The sequence below is a fragment of the Protomyctophum bolini genome (genome assembly GCF_963924005.1).
Source record: "Protomyctophum bolini genome assembly, chromosome: 21".
In the NCBI taxonomy this organism is placed as follows: domain Eukaryota; kingdom Metazoa; phylum Chordata; class Actinopteri; order Myctophiformes; family Myctophidae; genus Protomyctophum; species Protomyctophum bolini.
This window is the reverse complement of record NC_137882.1, coordinates 35,025,366-35,052,983: the sequence shown is the minus strand read 5'-3', so window position 1 is coordinate 35,052,983 and position 27,618 is coordinate 35,025,366. Positions and strand designations below refer to the sequence as shown.

The 27,618-nt window shown below is 43.6% G+C and overlaps 1 protein-coding gene across 1 annotated transcript; it reads right to left on the bottom strand.

Annotated features, from left to right (window-relative positions):
• Positions 1 to 61: 61 nt before the first annotated feature.
• LOC308336549 (matrix metalloproteinase-14-like) lies at positions 62 to 25,789 on the bottom strand. The gene is made up of 8 exons (XM_080793944.1): positions 25,580 to 25,789; positions 21,273 to 21,412; positions 13,052 to 13,156; positions 12,490 to 12,794; positions 6,574 to 6,741; positions 4,851 to 4,993; positions 3,716 to 3,831; positions 62 to 2,246 (listed from the first exon to the last, which is right to left on the bottom strand). The coding sequence occupies exons 1-8, from the start codon at positions 25,658 to 25,660 to the stop codon at positions 2,117 to 2,119; spliced, it is 1,188 nt and encodes a 395-aa protein (XP_080650070.1). The 5' UTR covers positions 25,661 to 25,789; the 3' UTR covers positions 62 to 2,116.
• Between the last annotated feature and the right edge of the window lie 1,829 nt (positions 25,790 to 27,618).

The window sequence follows — 27,618 nt, the reverse complement described above, 5'->3', positions numbered from 1 at the left end:
CACATACATTATTTTCCCACAGGTCAGCAGAATTGTTAATTGATAGACTGGAACAATACTATTGCCAATTAAAGTTTTATTAAATGCTTCCACTGCGCAGTATACAGTATAAGGTGATTAAAAAGATGGCTTACAATACAGTATGTTATCAATAAATCATTACAATGCAGTCATTTATGAATGAATCATTACAATGCAGTCATTTATGAATGAATCATTACAATACAATAATACACCTGCTGTGTGTGTGTGTGTGTGTGTGTGTGTGTGTGTGTGTGTGTGTGTGATGATAGTGTTGATTTCGTTGACAGAAACTATGATGAAAAATGTTCGTCGACAGAAATAACATACAAAAAACTAAGCTATCATGACTAAAACAAGGACTAAATATATTGAAAATGTCATCAATACCGTAAATGAAAACTAGACTAAAATGTGGAGAAGAGATCCAGTAGAACTAAAAGACAAGGCATTTTATGTTTGGTTGTGCTCTGCCGATCTACAATCTCACAACGTGTCGCACTGTGAGGCGTTGATTGTAGATCTGCTATTTTCAGCATGCAACCAAGTGTACAATCAGCCATTACGAAGCCAAAATACATTGTAGTCGACTAAAATCTTACACTATTTAGTCAACTAAAACTAGACTAAGACTAAAACATTTCAGATGATCAAAATATGACTAAAACTTAATGCATGTTTACTCAAAAGGCTATGACTAAAACTAAATGAAAATTTGCTGTCAAGATCAACAACAGTGAGGAGTTTGCATGTTCTCCCTGTGTCCCCTAGGGTAGGTACCCTCACAAAAACATGCAGTAATCCTGGTCTCTAAACTGCCTGGCCAGCCGGGGCGCCTGATGGAGGGGAAAGGAACTGGTTGGAATAACGTGTTCCGGTTCTATACTAGATCCTCTAACAGTGGTTCTCAAACATTTTCATGTCAAGGACCCCCACATTGAGATTATATATTAGGCTGCAAACTTCTATCTAAAAATAAGGACCACCATGAGAGAGAGAGAGAGAGAGAGAGAGAGAGAGGAGAGAGAGAGAGAGATATATAATTATATTTTTCTATAAATCACCTTTTCTGGTGACCCACGGGAACCCCCTCAATGAGCCCTAGGGGTCCCCGAACCCCACTTTGAGAACCTCTGCACTAGCGCATGTCCCTCTTCACTGTGAAAATAGCTCATCTACAAGCTCACAGTGCATGGTGTCGTGGACGCGCTGTGAGCTTGTAGATCTACTATGTTTGGCAGAATGTTGGTCCCCAGAACATAGGGTCACTAGGGTTGGAGACTAAATTAATAACATGCTATAAAGCATCATAGTTGGTGGTTTGTATTAAAGTGGTTATGGAACAGTTTCTACTTCTGTACAATAACATGTTTGTATTATTTTCACTACTAATTACTACTAATGTACTTAGTTACTTATCCACCACTGAGTAACAGTAACTAAAAGTACTGACAAAGGTAAATACTCCAGTAAAGCAAAACATTCCTCAACTGTGTACTTAAGTACAGTATTTGAGGACATGTGCTTACTTTCCACCACTGCTTGTAGTTGAGTAAAAGTACACATTTTGGCTCCAAGAAGTAGTGGAGTAAAAGTACACATTTTGGCTCCAAGAAGTAGTGGAGTAAAAGTACACATTTTGGCTCTGAGATGTAGTGGAGTAAAAGTACAATATTGCAAATTGTAGGCACTCAAGTAAAGTACAAGTAAATGTACTTTGTTATTTTCCACCACTGACTACAAGTATTTGAAGACTTTAGTTACTTTAGATTTGGATTATTATTACAAAACATGCATTAACCCCTTCAGCACTATACATTGTGTCTTCTTAGGCCGTTTGAACATAGCAGATCTACAAGCTATGTGAGCTTGCAGATCTGCTATTTTCAAATGCATTTTTATACTTGAAATGTAATTCAGTACATTCAAATACTTTTTGTACTCAATTTTACTCAAATGCATTTTGAATCCAGGACTTTACTTTTTGGAGTGTTTTCTTACAATGTGGTATGTGGTTATTACTTGAGTATAAAATGTGAGTACTTCTTCCACCGCCCGCAGCAGAACACTGACGTGCAGTTTCATCAATCAACACTCATTTTTCACAGATTGCGTGCAGTGGAGTTGAACACGGCCAATTACTCCATGTTCCAGGGTCAGTACGGTGATGGTAGTATGTACAGTCACTGTCTTCATTGTTATCAGGATCTCCAGGATACCAGTACCTGCACAATAAACACAATGTATTGAACCACATGCACTCAGTCACTCACATACAGTACCGGAACCTGCACAATAAACACAATGTATTGAACCACATCCACTCAGTCACTCACATACAGTACCGGTACCTGCACAATAAACACAATGTATTGACCCACATCCACTCAGTCACTCACATACAGTACCGGTACCTGCACAATAAACACAATGTATTGAACCACATGCACTCAGTCACTCACATACAGTACCGGAACCTGCACAATAAACACAATGTATTGAACCACATGCACTCAGTCACTCACATACAGTACCGGTACCTGCACAATAAACACAATGTATTGACCCACATCCACTCAGTCACTCACATACAGTACCGGAACCTGCACAATAAACACAATGTATTGACCCACATCCACTCAGTCACTCACATACAGTACCGGCACCTGCACAATAAACACAATGTATTGACCCACATCCACTCAGTCACTCACATACAGTACCGGCACCTGCACAATAAACACAATGTATTGACCCACATCCACTCAGTCACTCACATACAGTACCGGAACCTGCACAATAAACACAATGTATTGACCCACATCCACTCAGACACTCACATACAGTACCGGTACCTGCACAATAAACACAATGTATTGACCCACATCCACTCAGACACTCACATACAGTACCGGAACCTGCACAATAAACACAATGTATTGACCCACATCCACTCAGTCACTCACATACAGTACCGGTACCTGCACAATAAACACAATGTATTGACCCACATCCACTCAGACACTCACATACAGTACCGGTACCTGCACAGTAAACACAATGTATTGACCCACATCCACTCAGTCACTCACATACAGTACCGGTACCTGCCCGATAAAGACAATGTATTGACCCACATCCACTCAGTCACTCACATACAGTACCGGTACCTGCACAATAAACACAATGTATTGACCCACATCCACTCAGACACTCACATACAGTACCGGTACCTGCACAGTAAACACAATGTATTGACCCACATCCACTCAGTCACTCACATACAGTACCGGTACCTGCCCGATAAACACAATGTATTGACCCACATCCACTCAGTCACTCACATACAGTACCGGAACCTGCACAATAAACACAATGTATTGACCCACATCCACTCAGTCACTCACATACAGTACCGGTACCTGCACAATAAACACAATGTATTGACCCACATCCACTCAGACACTCACATACAGTACCGGTACCTGCACAGTAAACACAATGTATTGACCCACATCCACTCAGTCACTCACATACAGTACCGGTACCTGCCCGATAAACACAATGTATTGACCCACATACACTCAGTCACTCACATACAGTACCGGTACCTGCCCGATAAACACAATGTATTGAACTACTTACAGTTACTTTGATAGAATTACAATATATAAAAACATGTAAAATGTCTCACGTTGTTGTCAGTGGTGTTCCATCCACCCACGTCCACGTCCAGGACGATCTGCCTCCGCTCCTTTTCAGACCAATCCATGAGTAGTTTCCCCCAGGGTTCAATCCTCTGATGAATGCCTGATCATTTGTACATGATTGAAAACATCATTAATTTGATCCAATACATTCACTTTTTCACTTTAATCATGGAAGTAAATCACATGCAACTATGTGCACGCACGCACAGACACGCAAAGATGCATGCACGGACACACACACACACACACACACACACACATACACTAATACTGCAGTGCAGATTTACTGTTAGAAGTAGAAGTCCCGTATTCAAAATGTACTCAAGTCAAAGTACAAAAGTATTGGCATCAAAATGTCCTTTAAGTACTAAAAGTAAGAGTTGCATCGTGACTCGTTGTGGGCTTGTAGATCTATTCTCACTATGCGTCGCATCAGGACGCGTTGTGAGCTTGTAGATCTATTCCGTGACACATTGTGAGCTTGTAGATCTATTCTCACTATGCGTCACATCAGGACGCGTTGTGAGCTTGTAGATCTATTCTCACAATGCGTCGCATCAGGACGAATTGTGAGCTTGTAGATCTATTCTCACTATGCGTCGCATCAGGGCGCGTTGTGAGCTTGTAGATCTGCTATTTTCAAATGGGCAACATGTATATATGGCTGAGGTTAAAGGACCACTTCACCACTTTTTAACCTATCTTCATATAATTGGACCTTGCTAATAATCATGATAAAAATAGCACAATTATTTTTCTGTCTGTGTCTCATAGGGTATACGCATAGTTTCATTATATATTCTACTGTTAAACAGATGTTAGGTTTGTAGTTTACATATGATTCATGATGACTATTTTTATGTCTTTGATGTAATACCATGTGTTGTTCTTGCTTACTGTAAATCACTGTGGCGAAAAGTGTCTGATAAATGCCTAAATTGTAAATTGTATGTTTGTAATAATAATCAAAACATACAAAGTAACTACAGTTCAGAAATAATTGTAGTGGAGTAAAAGTAAAAATGTTGCCTCTGAGATGTGGTGGAGTGGAAGTACAGTAGGCACACACACACACACACACACACACACACACACACACACACACACACACACACTAACCTGTTCTGCTGGACTGTTAATGACCACCAGATCAGCTCCTTGACTCTGACAGTAATCTCTAGCTTCCTGCCATGAATTCCCTCCAGTAGTTAAGTAGTAACATCCGTCTCCAAACGTCTTCCATCCACCGGGACACGACTTGACTAAAAACATCAATAATAGTATTCAGAGATGTAGTGGAAAGTTATGACTTTATTACATCAATGGTGTTTTCTACAACACATGTTTACAGTTTACTCAAAGTACAATAATGTATATTTTCTACTTCTGTCTCTTAATAAAATAAATTGTATTAAACAATTGTCTCCAGTTCAAATACCATTATTTGGGGGGGTCCCCAGTTCAAATACCATTATTTGGAGGGGTCCCCAGTTCAAATAACATTATTTGTGGGGGTCCCCAGTTCAAATACCATTATTTGGAGGGGTCCCCAGTTCAAATACCATTATTTGGAGGGGTCCCCAGTTCAAATACCATTATTTGGTGTGATGCAGGTCTTTTTTCCGACATACAAATAGCCAACGGGACAATGGTCCGACAGTGTCGGACCATTGTCCGAAATACCGTCTTTTTACTCCAACAGTTCGACATGACATTAGACAGATAAAAAAAATAATAATAATAATATAATTATTCATTATTAAAATGATGACGTCATGGACGGGGCCTCCCGATCCTTAAGGCCGCCCCTGCACACAGTGTAGTGCAGTATGCACACAAGTTACAAGTAGCATGCTACTATTTAGCAGCCATATTAGCATGTTCTCTAGGGTATAGGCTCTAGTTAGTATCACATATTGCCAAAGTTAAACAGCACTGAATAGATCATTGTTATAGCAAAACATTCACGGAGGTTCTGCTTTTCCCCTATGCCCACTTCAATGCACTGCTGAGATTACACAGGTGGAACACATTTGAGGAGCTAACGAGCAAGCTGCACTGCTAGTGCTCGTCGTAGCCAGCCTGCAAGCTCACATATTCAGACATATTCAGCATTTTTTGTCATAAGACAAACAAATATGGACAGTGGTGGTGCTCACAAATACCATGTTTTGGGACCTGTTGGGGGCATATTGCAACCTGTTGATCGCAGATCAGCTGTTTTTGCTGAGCGCATCGCAGCCACAGAGCCACTTGACTGACGATCTCTCTCTCTCTCTCTCTCTCTCTCTCTCTCTCTCTCTCTCTCTCTCTCTCTCTCTGTGTGTGTGTGTATTTTTTGTAACATAGGATGAGGTCGGATGCAGGCATGCCAAATTATGTTGTCCGTAGATTATTGTTTTACCGCATTTCTTTCCCCGCGATTTCTTTTTTTTTTCACGTGGATTATTATTACTGTGTATGCGGAGTACAGTAGTGCATCCCATGGACGCAGAGGTTGTTGGTGTATCGCGGCCCAAAACTATAAAGTGCAAGTGAAACGCAAAACGCACACTATTCACATCACGTTGATCTGGATTCAACTGCAGCTGCAAAACTACAATCCAAGTTGATCTGGATTCAACTGCAGCTGCAAAGCTACAATCCAAGTTGATCTGGATTCAACTGCAGCTGCAAAGCTACAATCCAAGTTGATCTGGATTCAATTGCAGCTGCAAAGCTACAATCCAAGTTGATCTGGATTCAACTGCAGCTGCAAAGCTATAATCCAAGTTGATCTGGCTTCAACTGCAGTGAAGTATTATATTATATATCAAGTTGTTGTTTAAACATTTTCACTCACATCCGTAGATGTCTTGAATCCCCTGGCGGTCATCTGCTGGCAGCTGGAATTCATCAGTCTCCATCCATTTGTAGACTTTGTGCATGATGGACGATGTGTCGTTGGAGTGACCCAAACCCAGGCTGTGGCCCAGCTGATGGACCGCTACCAGAAACACATTGTAGGAACCTGGATGGATGGAAGAAGAAATAAGTTTTTGTTATCCATTTGTTTTTGCGTCTGGGGGCACCACCTCCTCCTACATGTTTAGGGAAGTGGTGCAGGCAGATTCTTCTCTTGAGAGATTATTTGAGGGGCGGGGGACGGACGGACGGATGGACTGCAGAACAGAAGATAAATTAGTGCAAATTTCCGCAATATCACAATAGGCCTATATGCCAGACCCGCAGTGTCTCTGCTTTCTTGCTTGCAACCTCGTGTGCCAACCCGAGAAATCTCTGGTTTCATTAATGTCTATTCATCTAGAATGAATTAGTATAGTATAGCCAGGCGTCTGATCAACGCCTCCTCCCTTATTGGTTGCCGGTCACGTGTCACCCAGTGGCCAATGGGTGCACCGTTACCAACATAGTCAGTCTGTGCCTGACAGCTCGTCGGAGGGAACATCACTATGGTCTTCCTCCGACCCGTTACTCTGTGTGACTACTAACTGTGAAAACTACCTTATATTGTTTAATCCATTTGTTTCCGAAACGGCGTTGTTTCTTTATTGTATTTTTTTTTATTGTTTAAGAGCCATTATTGTAAATATCTTTTGATTATGGTTTATTATATATACTATTATAATAAAATCTCGCATTTGATTCGCATTTTGATTTCCTGTTCCTCCTCCTTACTGTATGTTGCCTGCTCATCTGCATCTGCCTGCTCATCAAAACAAACCTCGACGTGGTGGGGTCATCTTCGGTAACGTCGCGAGATTGCCCAATACTAGGCGGGATGGAAAACGTGGAGTGGATCGCCGTGTGCTGCGGAGGTTGCAGAGACTTCTACCATCAGCTCTGTCTCCTGCCAGTGTCACCATGGAATTGTGGAATGCACAATCTATTACCAATAAATCCTCCCTCATACATAATCATATCTTGGAGAAAGAACTTGATTTCATGTGCCTAGTTGAAACCTTCCACAATCCAGGGGATTATTCAGAGCTTAATAAAGCCTGCCCCCCTGGCTACACTTACATGGAAAAAGCCCGCACCACCCGTGGTGGTGGCTTGGCCATCATACACCGGGCTGAACTGAAACTGTCTCCCCTGCCGATGCCTGGCTTTTCTTCCATGGAATGCCTTGCATTCAAAAGCAAACCTCCAAACTCCATGACAGTTCTTCTGATTTACCGACCTCCCAAACCTAACCCATCTTTTCTCCCTGAAATACATGATTTACTCACTCTGCACTGTGTCATCAAACACTGTGATTATTGGTGATCTGAATATTCATGTGGACAATCCCTCCTGTCGTTTTGCAGCAGAGTTCTTGAGTGCACTTGAGTGTCTTGGTCTGCAGCAACATGTTGGGGTTCCTACTCACAACAAGGGGCACACCCTTGACTTAGTCATCACTGACTCTGCCCCCATTAACAACCTGCAGGTCTACAGTCTGGGTGTGTCTGACCACATGGTGGTCTCAATAACCTTGACATTTCTGCTGCCCCCTACCAGACCGAAGCGGAAAATGGTTTTCCGAAACTGGAAAAATATTGACCCAGCCACCATGACCATGGATCTTCAGAACATCTCCCTCCCAGTCTCTGCATCAATGGATGAAATAGTAGAGCACTATAACACATCCTTGAGCAGTGTTTTTGACCTCCATGCCCCTGTCAAGACACGTGAGGTCAGATTTTCACGCTCCGCCCCTTGGTTCACAGAGGAACTGCGGAAAATGAAAAGAACTGGGCGGGTTCTGGAACGACGCTTCAAGCACTCTGGGCTCACTGTGCATAAGCAGATTTTCCATGAGCATCAAAAGGCATATTCCAAATCCCTTAAAGATGCTCGTCTCAGTTCTACTCCGACCTAATAAATAAAAACCCTGGCAACTCTAAACACTTTTTTTCCACAATAGACAATCTTCTGAAGCCACAATCATCTTCATTAACTGAGGCAACTGAGGAGCAATGTAATAATTTTATTGACTCTTTTAGATCCAAGGTCAACAACATTCGCTCAACATTCTGCCACTGGACTGTCAGGCACTGCACAAGTGGTTTCAGTCCTACCTGTCTGATAGGACTGAATATGTTTCACTGGGTGGGTGCAAGTCCAAGCTGCTCCCCGTCATGTGTGGTGTTCCGCAGGGTTCGGTTCTTGGTCCGCTCTTATTTATCATTTATATGCTGCCCCTTGGTCGTGTCATCAGCGGACATGGACTTTCCTTCCACTGTTACGCTGATGACACCCAGCTGTATATTAAGACTGCCCCCAACCCCTCTGCAGCCATATCATGTCTCACCACCGGTCTTGGGGAGATAAAGGCATGGATGAGCAACAACTTCCTTCAGTTAAACAGTAGCAAAACTGAAGCCCTTCTTGTTGGCACACCACACCAGATTCTTTCATGCCCCATGTCCCATCTCACCTTCGACGGCCAGGTTATCCCCTTCTCCTCCTCAGTCACAAACCTGGGTGTCAGGTTTGACCCTCACCTGACATTCAGTGCCCACATAAAACTTCTATGCAGAACCGCATTCTACCATCTCAAAAACATCTCCAAACTCCGCCCCCTTCTAACCCAGTCAGATGCAGAGAAGCTCGTCCATGCCTTTATCTCCTCTAGACTGGACTACTGCAACGCCCTCTTCATCGGGATTCCTGGCAAACATATACAGAAGCTGCAATACATTCAGAACAGCGCTGCCAGGGTCCTGATGAAAGTCCGCAAGCATGACCATATCACACCCATCCTCCTCACATTGCACTGGCTCCCCGTTACAGCCAGGATCCACTACAAGGTCCTGCTGATCACTTACAACTGCATAAACGGACATGCCCCTCCATACCTACAGGAACTAATCACCCCTCCAAAAACATCCTCCACCCGCACCCTCAGATCTGCAAACAAACTCCTACTCCATGTTCCCGATACCAAGCTGCGCACCATGGGGGACCGGGCCTTTTTCTCAGCAGCACCACGTTTGTGGAATGGCCTCCCCATAGACCTGAGAGTGCCACAGACTGTGGAATGTTTTAAAAAAGGCCTGAAAACCTTCCTGTTCCGGAAGGCCTTTTTATGCTGAACTGTTTTTGCACTGTTTTTTGTTAAACCTGTTTTTAACCTTTTATGATATATTAGATTCCTTGTGAATGAAAAGTGCATTATAAATAAAATTCATTATTATTATTATTATTATCATCTTACCCCTAGACATATGAGGTGTAACAGCGTGCGCAGTGCATACGCAGTGCATATGCAGTGCGTACGCAGTGCGTACGCAGTGCGTGTGCAGTGCGTGCGCAGCGCGTACGAGGAGGTTTTGGATATCGGATGACGTCACACCATGGGAGCCACCGGAGGCCAACGTGGATGCTAATGTAAACAGCTAACAGACAGTAAAATACTAGGGCTGTCACGATTCGCCTAATCCACGATTAAATTCAACTTTCCACTGTGCTGTACACTACTGGACTGTACTCCACTCTACTGTACTCCACTCCACTCCACTCTACTCTACTCCTCTGGTCTGCTCTCTTCTCCTACAGTATTGTACGTTACTGTACTGTTCCATACTGGACTGTACTCCACTGTACTGTACTGTACTGTACTGTACTGTACTGTACTGTACTGTACTGTACTGTGGAAAACAGTACAGTACAGTACAGTACAGTACAGTACAGTACAGTACAGTACTGTACTGTACACCACTGTACTGTACACCACTGTACTGTACTGTACTGTACTGTACTGTACAGTGGAAAACAGTACAGTACAGTACTGTACTCCACTGTACTGTACTGTACACCACTGTACTGTACTGTACTCCACTGTACTGTACTCCAAAGTACAGTACAGTACAGTACAGTACAGTACAGTACAGTACAGTACAGTACAGTACAGTACAGTACTGCACTGAATAGCATCAACAATATAAACCTTGGGTTTTATGTCCTCACATAATTTTTAGAAGTTTCTTTAAGATGATGAGATAGATGACATTGTTAAGCTCTACTAAGTAACTAAATAAATAAAAAACTAAATAATAAGGCTGCTCGATTAAAAATGTTAATCTAATTAGAGGCCTTATAATTAATTAATTTCAATAAATCACATTTTAATTTCAATAGAACAGTGAGATTTTTTTTTTCAAAGGTATGCCAGTGAATCAATGAATAGTGACTACAAAAGATTAAGCAATACAACATTGTTTTTGAGGGGCGGCTGGGTGCTAGCCACTAGCTTCTGTTTTTGCCTCTAGTTGTTTTTGAGGGGCGCTAGCTGGTAACTATACTAGCCATGGTTCACATGGCTTGTTCAGTCACGTCGGGACTCGGGACTATAACATTAGCCCCACTAAAGGAGCTCACTCCGGCTCTCTAATGTAGCAGCTTCAGGGAGAGGTTCCATGGGCTGGACTGGACTTGGGTCAGCCTCCACGCTGGCTGGCTCATGTCTCGCACTGAACACAGCTTCGCGCTGCGGTCCTCGTCTCGATCACGATGCGATACATGTCGAAGCAGCCATAGCGTGTAGGCCAGCGCTAGTCCAGATGAAAGGCCACATTTAGAGCTTAATAATATGAGTCTAGCTATGACTCATCACTAGGCTGCTAAATGACTCTGGTTTCCCTCCCACCCCTGCCCCCTAGGGAGTGTCACCGGACATGTTTTGCACTATCCATAAACTCTGCACTTTATATTTATACTTCCTGCATGGTGTTGTATTTTGTGTTGTTGTTGTTTTTTCGTTTTATGTGAAAAAAGAATAAGAAATGCACACATGTCAAATGTCAAAGCAAATTCCTATGTGTTTTACACAATGGCTAATAAAGGTATCTGAATCTGAAAATCTGAATAGGCATGTAACGATATATCGTATATCGATATATATCGATATTAATCCTGACGATACAAATATATTTATTGCATTTGTTTTGTATTTGAATTATGGTGTGTGTGATTTGAAATGTGAGCTTTAATCATATTCCATCATATTCAAGTGTTTTGGAGAGAAATGACACTACTTTCAGTAGTAGAGCACTGTAGAGGGGAGCTGTGTGTCTGTGACTGTGCCCAGGTGATGCTCATTAATACATCAAGGAAGGCAATTATGTTTCTGCACTGTCAAAAGTAATGCTACTTCTTTTGCAATGTAGTTAAATAGAAAATGTGAAAAAAGCTCAGGGGAAGATAAATAATAATAATAATAAAAAAAAAAAAAAGCGGTAATATTCTTTGTTTAAAATATCCTGAAAAATGTCAAAAATCGTATCGTGAAACGAATAGGATCATGAGTTGAGTGCATCGTTACATGCCTACTCATCACACGATCACTTACGGCTCTAAACTTCTAAAGTGTGGCTGTAAAGAGGAGCATTTTCATGCAACTGCTCTCATCTGGTGGCGGCATGTAATCGGTTAATATAAACCAAGAAGAATACTGCAGAGTAGTCATCTTATTGTTGATCTGATTTTCATTCTTAGTTTGCAAAGTAATGATGTGTTTTTTTATTTGTTTGCATCCATACAAAAGGAATGCAATGAAAGTGATGTAAGTTGCGCACCATGCACTGTTCTGTAGCATTACAGCTGAACTAAAAACATCTTTAAAACAACTAAGCACTCATTGATGTTAAATCTCACTTCATTTCAGTTGAAGTGTCCTGTTAATTGTAACAAAAGAACAAAAGCCCCTTCAACTAATTACGGTTGTCTCTATAGCGCAAAACTCACTTTGTGTCCAAGTGACACCATCTCTTACCTTTCACATGCTGGTTGGTGACGCTCCATTGCATGTCTGAGTTGAAGTGCACGTAAACTCTCCTCTGAGGCTTGGGGCTGGAGGCATGTGCCAGGTCCGATGATATAAATTCATGGCCTTTGTGACGACCCGTGTAGAAGGAGATCATGATGTCGACGTCGGCCTCATCGCGGTGGCCGTTATGAATGTCCCCGTAGGGAATATACTCAAAGGTGAACGGACTGACATCCTTCCAGACTTTGAAGGCTCTATGGATGGCCTTTAATGTGTCCTGATATGGGATTCTAGGTGGATAGGTCTCAATACTAGAGGAAGAGGCAAAGAGAGACAAACTAAGCAAAGCTGTCCAAGTGGAGTAATACATTCCCTAACTAACCCCACAGTAATCCCACAGGAAGACAAAGCACGGTTTGGGCGGTTTGGCCTGACATTCATCAAGTCTCGGTCAATATTAGTAAAGTCTAAGGTGTCATGATGATGTATAGATTATTGGCACATCAATACAAATACCTGAAGACCAATCAAATTGCAGAACTTTAACTGACTGACTGACTGTTTGTACCTGTAAGTGAGGTTATACTTGTCCCACTTGGCTCCAACCGCTTCGTAGCTGCTCCAGCCCACGTTGGTCTTGTCAGGAATGCCACAGCGGGGTCTCTTCATGGCTCTGACAGACGGGGGGGACAAGGAGACATTAGAGCTGAAAATACCAGAATATAATGTTCAGTAGCCTATAATTTAGCTCTCCATGTCAGACTTCTTTAATCAGACCCGTCTGAATTGAGTGATGCTGTACTGTACTGTACTGTACTGTACTGTACTGTACTGTGCTGTGCTGTGCTGTGCTGTGCTGTGCTGTCCCTCCTCCTGGCCTGTGTGTGTCTGTGTGTTAGGCTGTTCAACAGTGACACTTGGTGGTGAACAAACGCTATTTTCGTACTTGGACAGACAGACACTCCAGGGCTCTATTTTGGCCCCTCTACTATTCCTGCTATATATCCTCCCCCTCGGACCCATCCTCTCCAAACACGATATATCCTTCCACTGTTACGCTGATGACGTACAAATTTGCATGCCTCTCACACCCAACAGCAATAACTCCTTCGAGCCCCTGATTACATGATGCGTATAGCTTGCAGAGTTAGTTCAGTCAGATATACTCGAGGTGCTCAACGGCGCATACTATACTCAAGGGGTTCATATGCTGCATTACTATGTGGGTGTATTCAGTGTGTGTAAGACCCACATGTAATTCGCTGATGTGGCAGTCAGCTGACCAATTGGGTGGGCTACTTAAAGATGGAGTGCCACAATTTTTGTATTGATCCAGTTTTTCATGTGTCTATGAGGTGACAGTACTTCATTAGACACCCTGGAGTTGTTTTTATGTGCAATGGTGTATTAGCTTTGTATTTAGGGTTTCTTCCTGGAGAGTGAACCCTTGACAGTCAAACGGTCCAATGAAATAAACAGTAATATAGTGACATCACACTATCAGCCCCTCGCCTAACCCCTCCCCCTTTATCATACAACTAAAGCTGTGGGTGTGGCTTCAGTTCAGGTGGATCACCACCCATCACCACCCACCAGGCAAACCAGGCATACTTAATGAACTGGTGGGTGTGTCACATAAAAGCATGATTTTAACAAATACTGTACACTTTTTGGAAATAGTTCTTCCCCCTTATATTGTAATAATACCTGATGATCATGTTTTAGGGCACTCCATCTTTAAAGGTCCAATGACATGCCCCGAAATTATGGGTGGTACAGTACATTACGTGGTCTGACTGAAAACAGTTTGAAAGCGTTCACGATGGGCTACGGCGCTAGGTGGCTACTAGGTCAGGCTAGCGTTTTTGACGGTACATTTAGGGTCATATTGGCGATAAATGTAATTGAAAAAAAAAAACTCTTAGTTAGAATGCAATGGCGTGGGTTTTTTTAGGGGAACTGCAGCACAAGCGCACATTTCGGACTGGAGTCCCACATTCCCCCGGTCACCAACAACCCTGTCTGCCCGCTCTGAGTAGAGCCCTGAGCCCCGCAGCGCGACTACTGTTCTCTTCCCTTTCTTTCTTCCCCTCTCAGCCGCAGGCTGACTGTACACCCACTGTAATACCGTAGTTAGTTACCACAACATTGTTCAAGTGAACTATAGTGTTTGTATTCATTGTAATAATCAATATTGCCATGATGAATTATCGGCCTGGTTGTCCGAGCCGAGTTGAGACATAGTCTTGCGGCGAGATCATGAGCCTCTCCGGGGGAGGGGGGCTCTCTCTTTCTCTCTCTCTCTCTCTCTCTCTCTCACTCACACACACACACACACACACACACACACACACACACACGTGTACACACACACACACACACACACACACACACACACACACACACACACACACACACACACACACACACACACACTCCAAATCAGAACTATAGTATATGAACAATAACTTAAATGACCCCACCAGCTCCACACACGAAATAGCTATAAAAAGAAAAGAAAAAATATATACCGGTATCTAAAAATAACAACAAATATACACATATATCTATGCCCTGCTGTGGTTGTGATAACTACTATGGATTTTGATTATTCGTGTTGCTTGTCCGCTATGGTTTCCAGGTTTGGAAAAAGTTTGTTTAAATGTAATTTAAAATGTAATTTAACTATTTGACTTGAAAGAGACGTGGTGATGGTGATGGTGCTGGGGGCTGGGCTGGGCGTGAGGGGCCGGCGGGCAGTTAGTGCTCCTGGTCCTCCTGTGGCATGGTCGAGGCCTGGCTGTGGCTGACGGTGTGGGGCTTGGTAGGGGGGTCTTCTCTCTCTCCTCCCCTCTCCCCCCTCCCCTAACCGAAAAATACTCAAATAAACAAACAAAACAAATTAAAAATCTAAAATAATATAAACTAACTGAACTGCATCTGGTAAGTTCATCATCAAACAAAACTGTGGGGCCTAGTTGGGAGGACGCGGTGGGCTGACGCCCTCCCCAGGGTCTGGGAGTGGCTCACGCCAGAATCCCAATGGGTCCCACGGATGCCACCTCAAACCGAGGGGGAGGGGGGTGAGGGGTGGGGGGTCGGGGGATTCGTCCCTTGCCGAATGTACCTCTAATGCGCCGTCTGTCCGCTGTGGCCTCCCGTGCTGCTTGGGGCTTGGGTGATATTGGTGCTTCCGCTTGTCACTCACGCTTCCTTGTCCTGTCTCTACCCATCGCCACACTATACCTCTCCACATTCAGACGCATAAATAAAACCAACACACCCAGTCTCTCGAACGCCCACCGCAAAGTTACTGCTATCGCTATTAATGGATAGCGCCCCGGTAACTCTGCTGCTATGTGTCAGCGACACACGGCATGTCCGTGATGTATATAATATACCATACAGAGGAGAAATGTGCACGCAGCAGACGAACTGAAGTTCCATGGTGTTTATTCAAACGGAGTACAGCATACACAGCAACAGCAATAGACTCACGCCAGCCATGCAGAGTGCATGGCTAACGTCTCCCACAAGGCTCTCGCCCCGACTGACTAAAGTGATGGCATTGTAGGCCACCTTTTAAACATTCTTCATTGGTCAAGGGGGTCGACATGGTGCATATTATAGTAGCAAAGTCCTTTGATCAACTCAGGTCAACAGACCCCTTTGTCATACACCGGAATTAGGCTCCTAGCTACTCCTGAGGAGACCGACACCCCTAGGCAGCTGCTCACCAAAAGGTCTACTGTATGTAAATTTACACAATTGATTAAGGCCTTGCAACACTGTATAATTATGAGATCCTAATATTCTTCATATGCGATTTCTGTTTATTTGTTTTCTGTTTTTGTTTCTCTGTCTTGCTTGCAGACCTCACTCTCCACCGACTCGTCCACTCTCAACTCCACTGATTTTTCTTTCTCCAAGGTACAATTGATATAGAAACAGCCCGGGGTCTAAAGGTTGTACATCTTAACATAAGGAGCATTAGATACAAAATTGACGCCCTCAGAACATGGGCCACTCTATACAAACCGAACGTCATCACTATATCTGAAACATGGTTATACGAACTAATTTCTGACGAGAGCATGAAAATTGATAATTTTGTACTGTACAGAGCCGACAGGAATGCTAACGGTGGTGGTCTGGCCACATACATTGACTCAAATCTTGTCTCTGAACGTCTCACTCCTGCCATAGAGCCCGTCAACTTTGAATGTCTATTTATCAACATCAAGTTCCACGACAACAAACACCTAACAATTGGTAATATCTACAGGCCACCATCTGCTCCGGTTGACTCTATAAATTCCATCTTGTCTACCATCAATTCCTTTGACAAACAAAACGAACTCATAATTCTGGGTGACTTTAATAAAAGCTGGCCCAGTCATTCCTGCACCAACGACAGAAACCTACTCAAAAGTGTAAACCTGACCCAGTTGATAAAGGAACCTACTAGAGTGGACCACCGGTCCTCGTCACTTCTTGACTGGATACTTAATGTCACTAACCCTGGGAGGATCATTAAGTCTGGTGTCATGTCCGACTGTTTTAGTGACCATTCGATCATATTTTGTGTCTGGAAAATCAAAATCCCCAGCTCTCCCCCAAAATACATAACTCTTAAGACAAAGCAAAAACATGAACGTAAACTCCTACATACAAGACCTAATTGGCATCAACTGGAACAGATTTCAGCTAATTCCTTCTATTGATGACGCGTGGGACTTCTTCCATACAGAAGTCACCAAGGTAGTCAATGTCCACGCCCCCATGAAAACAATCCGAGTCAAAGGAAGACATACCGTGGATTAACTCACAACTCATTCAGCTCTATAAAGAAAGGGACAAAGCCTGGTCAAAATACCGGAACACAGGAGACCCTGGTGATTGGGAACATTACAGACACCTGAGGAATCAATCAAAGACCCAAACAAGAAATGCAAAATCTAACTACTACAAAGACAGCTTCAGACATGATTTCCACAACCCCAAACTATTTTGGAATAAACTGAACACCTTTCTCAATAAAACAGATAAAAAACCCATAAAGCAGATCCAAATCAATAATGACATTATCTCTGACCCTCTTCTCATCTCCCAAGCTTTCAATAACCACTTTTCCTCAATCTGCAGTTCCCAACCCACAGACTCCTATGCTACAGCTGGTTCCCCAAACACAAACGCCCATAATGGTTCCTTCTCTTTTAAAAAACTTCAGCCTACCGATGTCTACTACGCAATATGTGAATTGAAAGAAAGCTGTGGTGCCGGTCCTGACGGTCTTGAAGCTAAATTTATCAAACTCGCTGCTCACATATTAATGTATCCCCTCGCTGACCTGTTCAATCTGTCTCTATCTACCTCCTCAATCCCTTCAATTTGGAAAAGTGCAAGAGTCACCCCCATTTTCAAAACAGGAGACCCAACTGACATAAATAACTACAGACCCATTTCCAACATTTGCACTATTGCGAAAGTCCTCGAAAAACTAATCTACAAACAGCTATCAGGTTACATCAACTGTGGCAACATTTTATCCCCCCTTCAATCAGGTTTCAGACCACACTTCTCCACAACCACAGCTACCTTAAAATTCACAAGCGACGTACTTCTGTCCTTTGACAAAAGCCATCTCACTGGTGCAATATTCATTGATCTTTCCAAAGCATTCGACATGGTTGACCACTACCTGCTTCTTGACAAACTCTTCTCTGTTGGTTTAAATAGAAACGCTCTCTTATGGTTCAATTCCTATCTCCACAACAGGCGTCAATGTGTAGCACTTCAAGGCTCTAAATCAGACTTTTCACTTGTAGAAAAAGGTGTTCCACAGGGGTCTATACTGGGACCACTCATCTTCTCTATATTTATAAATGACCTACCTGATATCTGTTCCCACTGTCAAGTCCAACTCTATGCCGATTACACTGTTATCTACGTTTCTGACAAAAACACTCACCAAATCCAACACCTCCTACAGTCCGATTTCAATCTAGTCCAAAAATGGCTTCAAAACAATATGCTTTTACTGAACAAAAATAAGTCCTGCAGTATGCTATTCGGCCACTCACGCAGTAGTGCAAACACCTCCGATCTTTTGATTAAATTCAACGATGGTTCTAACCTGGAGAAAGTGGACACATTTAATTACCTTGGTATCACACTCGACCCTGAACTCTCTTTCAAACCCCACATTGATCTCACCCTAAAGAAAACCTATGGCAGTTTGTGTTCATTATACCCCTCCATCAACTGCTTTTCATTCGAAGTAAGGAAACGAATCATTAACCAAGTACTACTCCCCATTATAGATTACGCTGACATAGTCTATCAGAATACCACAGAAACCATTCTCAAACCTCTAAACGTACTAAATAACTCACTATGCCGATTTGTACTGAGATGCCCATACCAAACACACCACTGTTCCTTATACAGCTCACTTGACTGGCTGCAGCCTAAGGCAAGAAGACAACTTCACTGGTACCAATTCCTATTCAAATGTGTGCACCTCAACTGCCCTCCATACCTGAAACAGTCACTGGTACTATATACATCTCCATACCCACTTAGAAATACTCAACATCCCTACTTTTCTATTCCCAGAAGAATATTCTCTGAATCCGGACGCAGGTCATTCCATTACAAAGCCCCATTTGACTGGAACAACCTTCCCCTTTCTCTCAGATCTGTGACCTCTCCCGGCCGCTTCAGGACTTCTCTTTATTCACACCTCAAAACAACCTGTTCAATCTTTTCATGCTACTAACACTGCCCATACTGCTGTTTACCTCTGACCCCTGTTTCAAATCACTGTACTGTACTAGTCTCAATATGCTTGTCCAAGAAGAGTTGGGGGATGGGGGAGTGGGTGGGCGAGAATGAGCAAGCAAACTGTATCTGTACATGTCTGTATTGTCTATCGCCCACTGTCTATTTGTGTAACTGCACTGTAATGTATGTAATGTTTTTCCCTGTACACGGGACCCCCTCTAAAATGAGATGCTGCATCTCAAGGGGCTATCCTTTCAATAAATTCTGACCAAAAAAAAATTCTGACACACACACACACACACACACACACACACACACACACAGCCCCGGTTGTCCGCGGCCTCAGAATGCCTCTCTCTTTTCGGGCATGATGGAGGAGGTGAAAACTCGAAAAGATTTCGTCCTGTGGATCCATTTTGATTTTATTGGCCAAGAGTGCGTGTGTGTGTGTGTGTGTGTGTGTGTGTGTGTACACACGTGTGCGTGTGTGTGTGTGTGTGTGTGTGTGTACACACATCCCCAGTTCACTGCGTGCTGTGTGTGTGCTATGAGCACTGCAGCCTGCATGACCAGAAGACTAGGCTCAGTGCCCCGGCGGTGAGAAGGGGCATCTGAGACAGGCTAGACTACATGCGTGGCGATAAATCAACATAGCGATATTGATTATTACAATGAATAAGCATAAACACACGTACTTGAACAATGTTGTGGTACATAGGATATTTGAAGACTGATATGCATTTCAGCCCGGTGCAGTGCCGCTACTCAACCTGTGAGCAGGGCTCCGCAGCAGGCTGAACTTAGCTGTGGTTGAGGCCATGTCAGCGGGCGAGAGAGAGAGAGCTAGATGGCCGGGGCATGGGACTCGAGTGCGAAATTGCGATTATGCGACAGTTACCCTAAAACAAAAAACACGTCAACTCAATGTCATTGTAAGTAATATTTTCGAGCGAAAAAATAATTGTTTTAATTAGACTTTCACCCAGTATGAAGCTAAATGTGACACCAAAATAGTAGCATAAGTTGCTATGCTACTACTGCCACAAAGCCCGGCGAGCCCGCATATAGAAGTCGATGGGGAATCGGGGAATCGCCACTATGATGTCATCATCATCATAGCATTGTTTGATAGCCGTTCTTATCTCCCGAGGGGTGTGACATTGGCCCTCACTAATCTGAATGCTCTTCAAGCCTTCCTTCTGCTATGGTTTCTATGGTTCCTACTGTTCCTGGTTGTTATGTGATGTTTGTTCTTCTGCTATGGTTCCTGGTTGTTCTGTGATGTTTGTTCCCACCACCATCATTCCATAGGGCTGGACTACACAACATCATCAACTAGTGACGGGAGCAGTCCCTATTGAGTGAAAGATTAGCTTTTTATAAAATAAACGAAATATTGAATATCTTTCTTAACTTTATTTGTCTTGTTAGCAGGGTAGTGCAGTGCACTGTGCAGTCAGGGTGTTTTGTGATGCCCCAACCTTAGATTTGTCAAAACTTGAGGGAGCTTTTTCAATTCATTATATCAAAATATGTATATACGAGTTAGAAAAATAAAAATAATAATACAAATTAAAATTCCCCCCTCCCCTCATGGTGCCCTCTAGGCCTACTCTGCCTGATGGCTGGGCTGGCACTGCCAGCTGCAATATACTATAATGAATTGCATTTTTATAGCGCTTTTCCAAGTGCTCAAAGCGCTTTACAATGGTTCATTCATTCATACATTGGGAGGTGAAGCGGTGAACAGTCGACGCCAGCGTCCTCACTTCCTGTACACATACTGTATGAGTCTCAGAGCATGAGGCTCTGTGGCTTATTGCTCTATAATAATATACTGTATGAGTCTCAGAGCATGAGACTCTGAGTGGCTTATTGTTCTATAATAATATACTGTAGGAGTCTCAGAGCATGAGGCTCTGAGTGGCTTATTTCTCTAGCAAAGTTTTCAATGAATGGTTGACAAAACCAAGGAGCTACATGAGTAGATGTAGGAGACATACGTGATGGTTTGCTGGTCCAACAGTCCAGTGACATCCAGGTTGTAGGATCTCTGCATATCCCTGATGGCTTCAGACAGATCCTGGTTAGATGAGTCCGTGCTGTCCAGGGGAGCCACGTAGCCATATTGTCTCAGCCATGACTGGTGGAGACACAAAGACAAACATGACACCATTAAAAGGTTTGTTCCACAATAAGAAATAACAAAACACTTTGAAGGAACAAATACCAACTTTTATATACAGGGAATCATTAGTACATATTGTGCTGTCTGTGAATCTGTCTGTGGGTGAGCAGGTAATCTGTCTGTGGGTGAGCAGGTAATCTGTCGCAAATACTTCACTAAGATACCCATGTACCTGTCTAAATACTCCCCTAAATACCCATGTACCTGTCTAAATACTTCACTAAGATACCCATGTACCTGTCTAAATACTTCACTAAGATACCCATGTACCTGTCTAAATACTTCACTAAGATACCCATGTACCTGTCTAAATACTTCACTAAGATACCCATGTACCTGTCTAAATACCTCACTAAGATACCCATGTACCTGTCTAAATACTTCACTAAGATACCCATGTACCTGTTTAAATACTTCACTAAGGTACCTGTCTAAATACTTCACTAAGATACCCATGTACCTGTCTAAATACTTCCTTAATGTCAACGAAGTCCACACTCACAACACCAGAGGGAGCTCAACAAACCACATGCAACCCAGATTTGACAATGGATTCAATTAATTTGTTGCAGCCACTTCACAGTTGATAGACAGCTCATTGTCTCCACCAGGCCGACGGCTGGCTGCACTCTGTGTGTGTGTGTGTGTGTGTGTGTGTGTGTGTGTGTGTGTGTGTGTGTGTGTGCGTGCGTGCGTGCGTGCGAGAGACAGGGGGAGGGGGAGAGAGAGAGGGGGAGGTGCAGTGATAGAGCCTCTGGAGTCAGAGAAAGAAGGGGGGACACTTCCCTCAATAGGGAGGAAGTATTTCAGGTAGGTGTCCACCAGTACAAAGTACGCATTAACCCTGTTCTTCCCATGTTGGGCTGGAGAACAATGCTCATTGCTTAGGTGTAATAAGACTGTGGGCGAAGTTGAACATGTAGAATTCAAATGGATTGAGTGTGCGGTTGTCAGGCAGGGGCAACTGGAGCTTGTTGTGTCCTTTCTGGATGGAAGCCTTCACTGGACCTGGAAGATAATCGACAGGTATTTCATATTTGTACTCTTCTGCATGAAGCTTATACACTAGCTGCATCATTGGCCCACTGGGGCCCACAAAATCCAGGGCGATTTTGTGCTCATTGGTACAGGGGTGCAGGTCCAATCCGGCACTCTTCCCATCCAGACTGCCAAAGACACACTTCACCAGCACAGGGAAGTTTACCTCAGGACGATTACCGTCAATGTACTTCTGTAGCTCTTTAGACCGAATCTCTGCATCAGAACCTTTTAGTCCTGTAGTATATTAAATATGGATAATGGTGGAGAATATACCTTGCAGGTTTCAGTAGAACAGATTGAGAGTCCAGGCACATCCCTTAGTTTCCAATAGCATATCGTTTATTCAGGTTAGCCAAATTATGACATGCAAGGTGGGATACATCCTCGCAAGTGCCGCTCTGACCACGAGGCACAGTTAATATACTCTTCCTCTCTCTGTATCAATTGTGTGCATGTACGTGCATGTGGATAGAATTACATTGGTGTTCTTGTGTGTCAGAGGTGTGTGTGCTCTTATTTCCTAACGACTCTCCTGCCCTGGTGCTGAACCCAGTCCGGACATAAGGCGATTATATATGGGTCCTAACTGTCTGAGTCACTGTCAATAACTCACCTCGCCCAAACTCAGGCTTTGTTCTCATCTCCTCCGGCTCTCTGACCTGTATGACCCTGGCCATAATAGACCCTCTATGTTCAGGCCTCCTGGCTCAGGTCCCTGAGTATCACTCAATGCTCATAAGAATATAACTCCATATATCTCAATATAAAGTCTCTCACCTGTGCAGCACATACTCCATATGACATTGTGTTTGTGGATGCAAATACAGGTGTCCTATATGTATACTCATGACTTGATCAAACAATTATAACATACTAAAGATGAACGGCTCTCTCTCTCTCTCCAAAGGGGAGAAGCCTAGGGCAGGGGGTGGTAATGGTCTCTTCTGCATACCCACTTAAGGCAGCCCAGATGCGTTCACTAATGGTTTCACCCCACATATTTTAGGTAACCAGGGCATCTTTCACTCAGTCTCACATAGACAAAGGCTCTGTGGCCTTTTACCACTTATTCGATATTATATGTGTATTATTATTAAAGTCTGGGCTCCAATACACTACAGTCCGCTCATCAGCTTCGACAGCTGTTCAAAAGTTGGAGCAGCCATTGCATACCCGGCAGAGCTAATGATCTCGGCTCCTACCTGCTACTAGTTACTTGCAACTTACATTTCCAGAGAGCAAGCAGCACCATTGGAACACTAAGGGGGAGCAAATTTGTGTCAACAAGTTGTGCTATAAAACTTTAAACAACAGCTATTATACTCGTGGAGTCAGGGTGGTGCGCAGCGTTACAGATGTCACTTTGTGATTGGCTGAGATGCATTGACGCATGTGTTACGACACAATTAGTCTATATAGGCGTAATTAAGTGTACATTTAATGGATCGACAGGACACCAGCTTCAAAATGCGATCATTTATTTATATAAAGATGAATGAAATAATGAAAGAACGGATGTGTTACAGAATACAGATCAAAACTCAAAAGAAAATACGTAACAAACAGACACAAATTAGCACTACAACTGAAAACAAACAAATTCCTTTCCGAAGGGAACAAACTAAGGAATAACTATAAGCAAAAGTCCACAGTCAGTGTGGCGGCTGGGAGAGAGAGGATTCCGGCCTGTCTCCCCACCGACTTCAAGGAACAGACTGACTCATATAGTAGGTGAGTAGGGAGAGCCATGATCAGGAGCACTCCCACACTAGACCGACAGCCAGTCAGGGCCGATCACTCCCTGACAGACGGGCCAGCTTTTCTAGGTGTCAATCATCAATCAGTCCACCTGCGGAGGATTAGGGAAAACACACAGGCAACCACTCCCCCCACCCTGGTACTGTGTAGGGTCCTCTCAGACACCAGGACTACACTAGATGGGACAAACGGTGAGGTTTGGGGTCCTCTCAGTCACCAGGACTACACTAGATGGGACAAACATCCCACAGAAACCCTGCATGCAGAATTCTGTAGGTCCATATCAAACATCCAAAGAAAAACACCAACCAACGCTGCATGCAGGGCAGAATTAGGCCGTTACCCAATAATTATTAACATTAGGAAAATAACATTTTTTTTTGGCTGCACCTTAAATTAAGCCCACAACACAGCCTGGGATTCCAGGCCCTGCTATCCCAGATGAAACCTCAAAAGAGTCCCTTCTGCCATCTAGTCTTTGGACTTATTGATCAGCTACCACCCAACTGTGTCCAGCCTCAACCTCAGACCAGCACTGCTTCACAACCACTAATTAGAGTCAACCAAATGATTAAACTAATAAAAGACACATATCTGGAACATTGGACCAATCAAACCAAAACTCAAAACAAACTTAATTGCTATCTGGCAGCACAGTATGTGACTGCATGTCACAACATGAGGGACACACAGAAAATAACACTAAATGTGACCATTATCTTGATACATGCACACACGCACAGCTATCTGGAGCAGAGCTTGGCTACTGTTTGCAAAGCTGCCCCCCCCCCCCTCTCTCTCTCTCTCTCTCTCTCCCTCCCTCCCTCTCCCTCCCTCTCTCTCTGTCTGTCTCTCTCTCTCTCCCTCCCTCTCTCCCTCCCTCTCTCAGTGTCTCTCTCTCTCTCTCATTCTGTCCTTCTGACCAACATCTGTGAAACACATGACAATGCAAACTATTTCAATACCTTCAACACTGGCCCCTCGCACACACACAGGCACACGCACGCGCACACACCCACGCACGCACACACATGCACGCACACACACAGGCACACACACACACAGGCACACGCACGCGCACACACGCACGCACACACATGCACGCACACACACACACAGGCACACACACACACACACACAAGCACGCACACACACACACTCTCTCTCTCAGCACGAAATATTCAGATCATTTTATAACTAGAACTAAGAAGAACGTTTTAATTACAGGTTTCAAAAATCTCTCTCTCTCTCTCTATTATTAGGCTGTGATGACATCACAGCAGCTAAAGGAACCAAATGGACGGCACAGTGTTGATACTTTACCTCCCCGTTGATGGTTCGGTCCTCGGAGGCATTGAGACCATTACAGAAGCACAGCAGCAGGAGAATGGAGTGTCTTCCCATTGAAAGGCGCTAATGGTCCTGAAGACACAGAGTGAGATACTGCAGAGTCCACTACTCTATGGAGGAGTGTGTAGAGAGACTAAAGACACAGAGAGAGATACTGCAGAGTACACTACTCTATGGAGGAGTGTGTAGAGAGACTGACACTCCTCTGGAATGCTGGCTCTCCTTTTCAACATCTGGAGGGGAGAGGGGGGTGGAGAGAGAGAGAGAGAGAGAGAGAGAGAGAGAGAGAGAGAGTAACGCTCTCCCAACTGAGCTATTTCGGCTTTCAAGTGTCACATCCAGAATGTATTTTTACATTGACTGTTACTTGTTAAACAAATAAACTCATACAGCTTATCCCCCAGTGAGATCAGCCTGTGAGCCATATGGTTTTCTGTACCTCAGTTCACCTGCCGAAACCCGGGATCGAAACAGGGACATTTAGATCTTCAGTCTAACGCTCTCCCAACTGAGCTATTTCGGCTTCCAAGTGTCACATCCAGAATGTATTTTAACATTGATTGTTACTTGTTAAACAAATAAACTCATAAAGCTTTTCCCCCAGTGAGATCAGCCTTGGAGTCATATGGTTTTCTGTACCTCATTTCACCTGCCGAAACCCGGGATCGAACCAGGGACATTTAGATCTTCAGTCTAACGCTCTCCGAACTGAGCTATTTCGGCTTGCAAGTGACACATCCAGAATGTATTTTAACATTGACTGTTACTTGTTAAACGAATAAACTCATACTGCTTTTCCCCCAGTGAGATCAGCCTTGTAGTCATACGGTTTTCTGTACCTCAGCTCACTTGCCTAAACCCAGGATCGAACCAGGGACATTTAGATCTTCAGTCTAACGCTCTCCGAACTGAGCTCTTTCGGCTTGCAAGTGTCACATTCAGAATGTATTTTAACATTGACTGCTACTTGTTACTTCTTAAATCTTAAACAAAAGAACTGATACAGTTTTTCCCCCAGTGAGATCAGCCTGTGAGCCATACGGTTTTCTGTACCTCAGTTAACCTGCCGAAACCCGGGATCGAACCAGGGACATTTTCATCTTCAGTCTAACGCTCTCCCAACTGAGCTATTTCGGCTTGCAAGTGTCACATCCAGAATGTATTTTAACATTGACTGTTACTTGTTACTTCTTAAACAAATTAACTGATACAGTTTTTCCCCCAGTGAGATCAGCCTGTGAGCCATACGGTTTGCTGTACCTCAGTCCACCTGCCGAAACCCGGGATCGAACCAGGGACATTTAGATCTTCAGTCTAACGCTCTCCCAACTGAGCTATTTCGGCGTGCAAGAGTCGCATCCAGAATGTATTTTAACATTGACTGTTACTTGTTACTTCTTAAACAAATTAACTGATACAGTTTTCCCCCCAGTGAGATCAGCCTGTGAGCCATACGGTTTGCTGTACCTCAGTCCACCTGCCGAAACCCGGGATCGAACCAGGGACATTTAGATCTTCAGTCTAACGCTCTCCCAACTGAGCTATTTCGGCGTGCAAGAGTCGCATCCAGAATGTATTTTAACATTTATTGTTACTTATTAAACAAATAAACCCGTACAGCTTTTCCCCTAGTGAGATGAGCCTTGGAGTCATACGGTTTTCTGTACCTCATTTCACCTGCCGAAACCCGGGATCGAACCAGGGACATTTAGATCTTCAGTCTAAACCTCTCCCAACTGAGCTATTTCGGCTTGCAAGTGTCACATCCAGAATGTATTTTAACATTGACTGTTACTTGTTACTTCTTAAACAAATGAACTGATACAGTTTTTCCCCCAGTGAGATCAGCCTGTGGGCCATACGGTTTTCTGTACCTCAGTTCACCTGCCGAAACCTGTGATCGAAACAGGGACATTTAGATCTTCAGTCTAACGCTCTCCCAACTGAGCTATTTCGGCTTTCAAGTGTCACATCCAGAATGTATTTTTACATTGACTGTTACTTGTTAAACA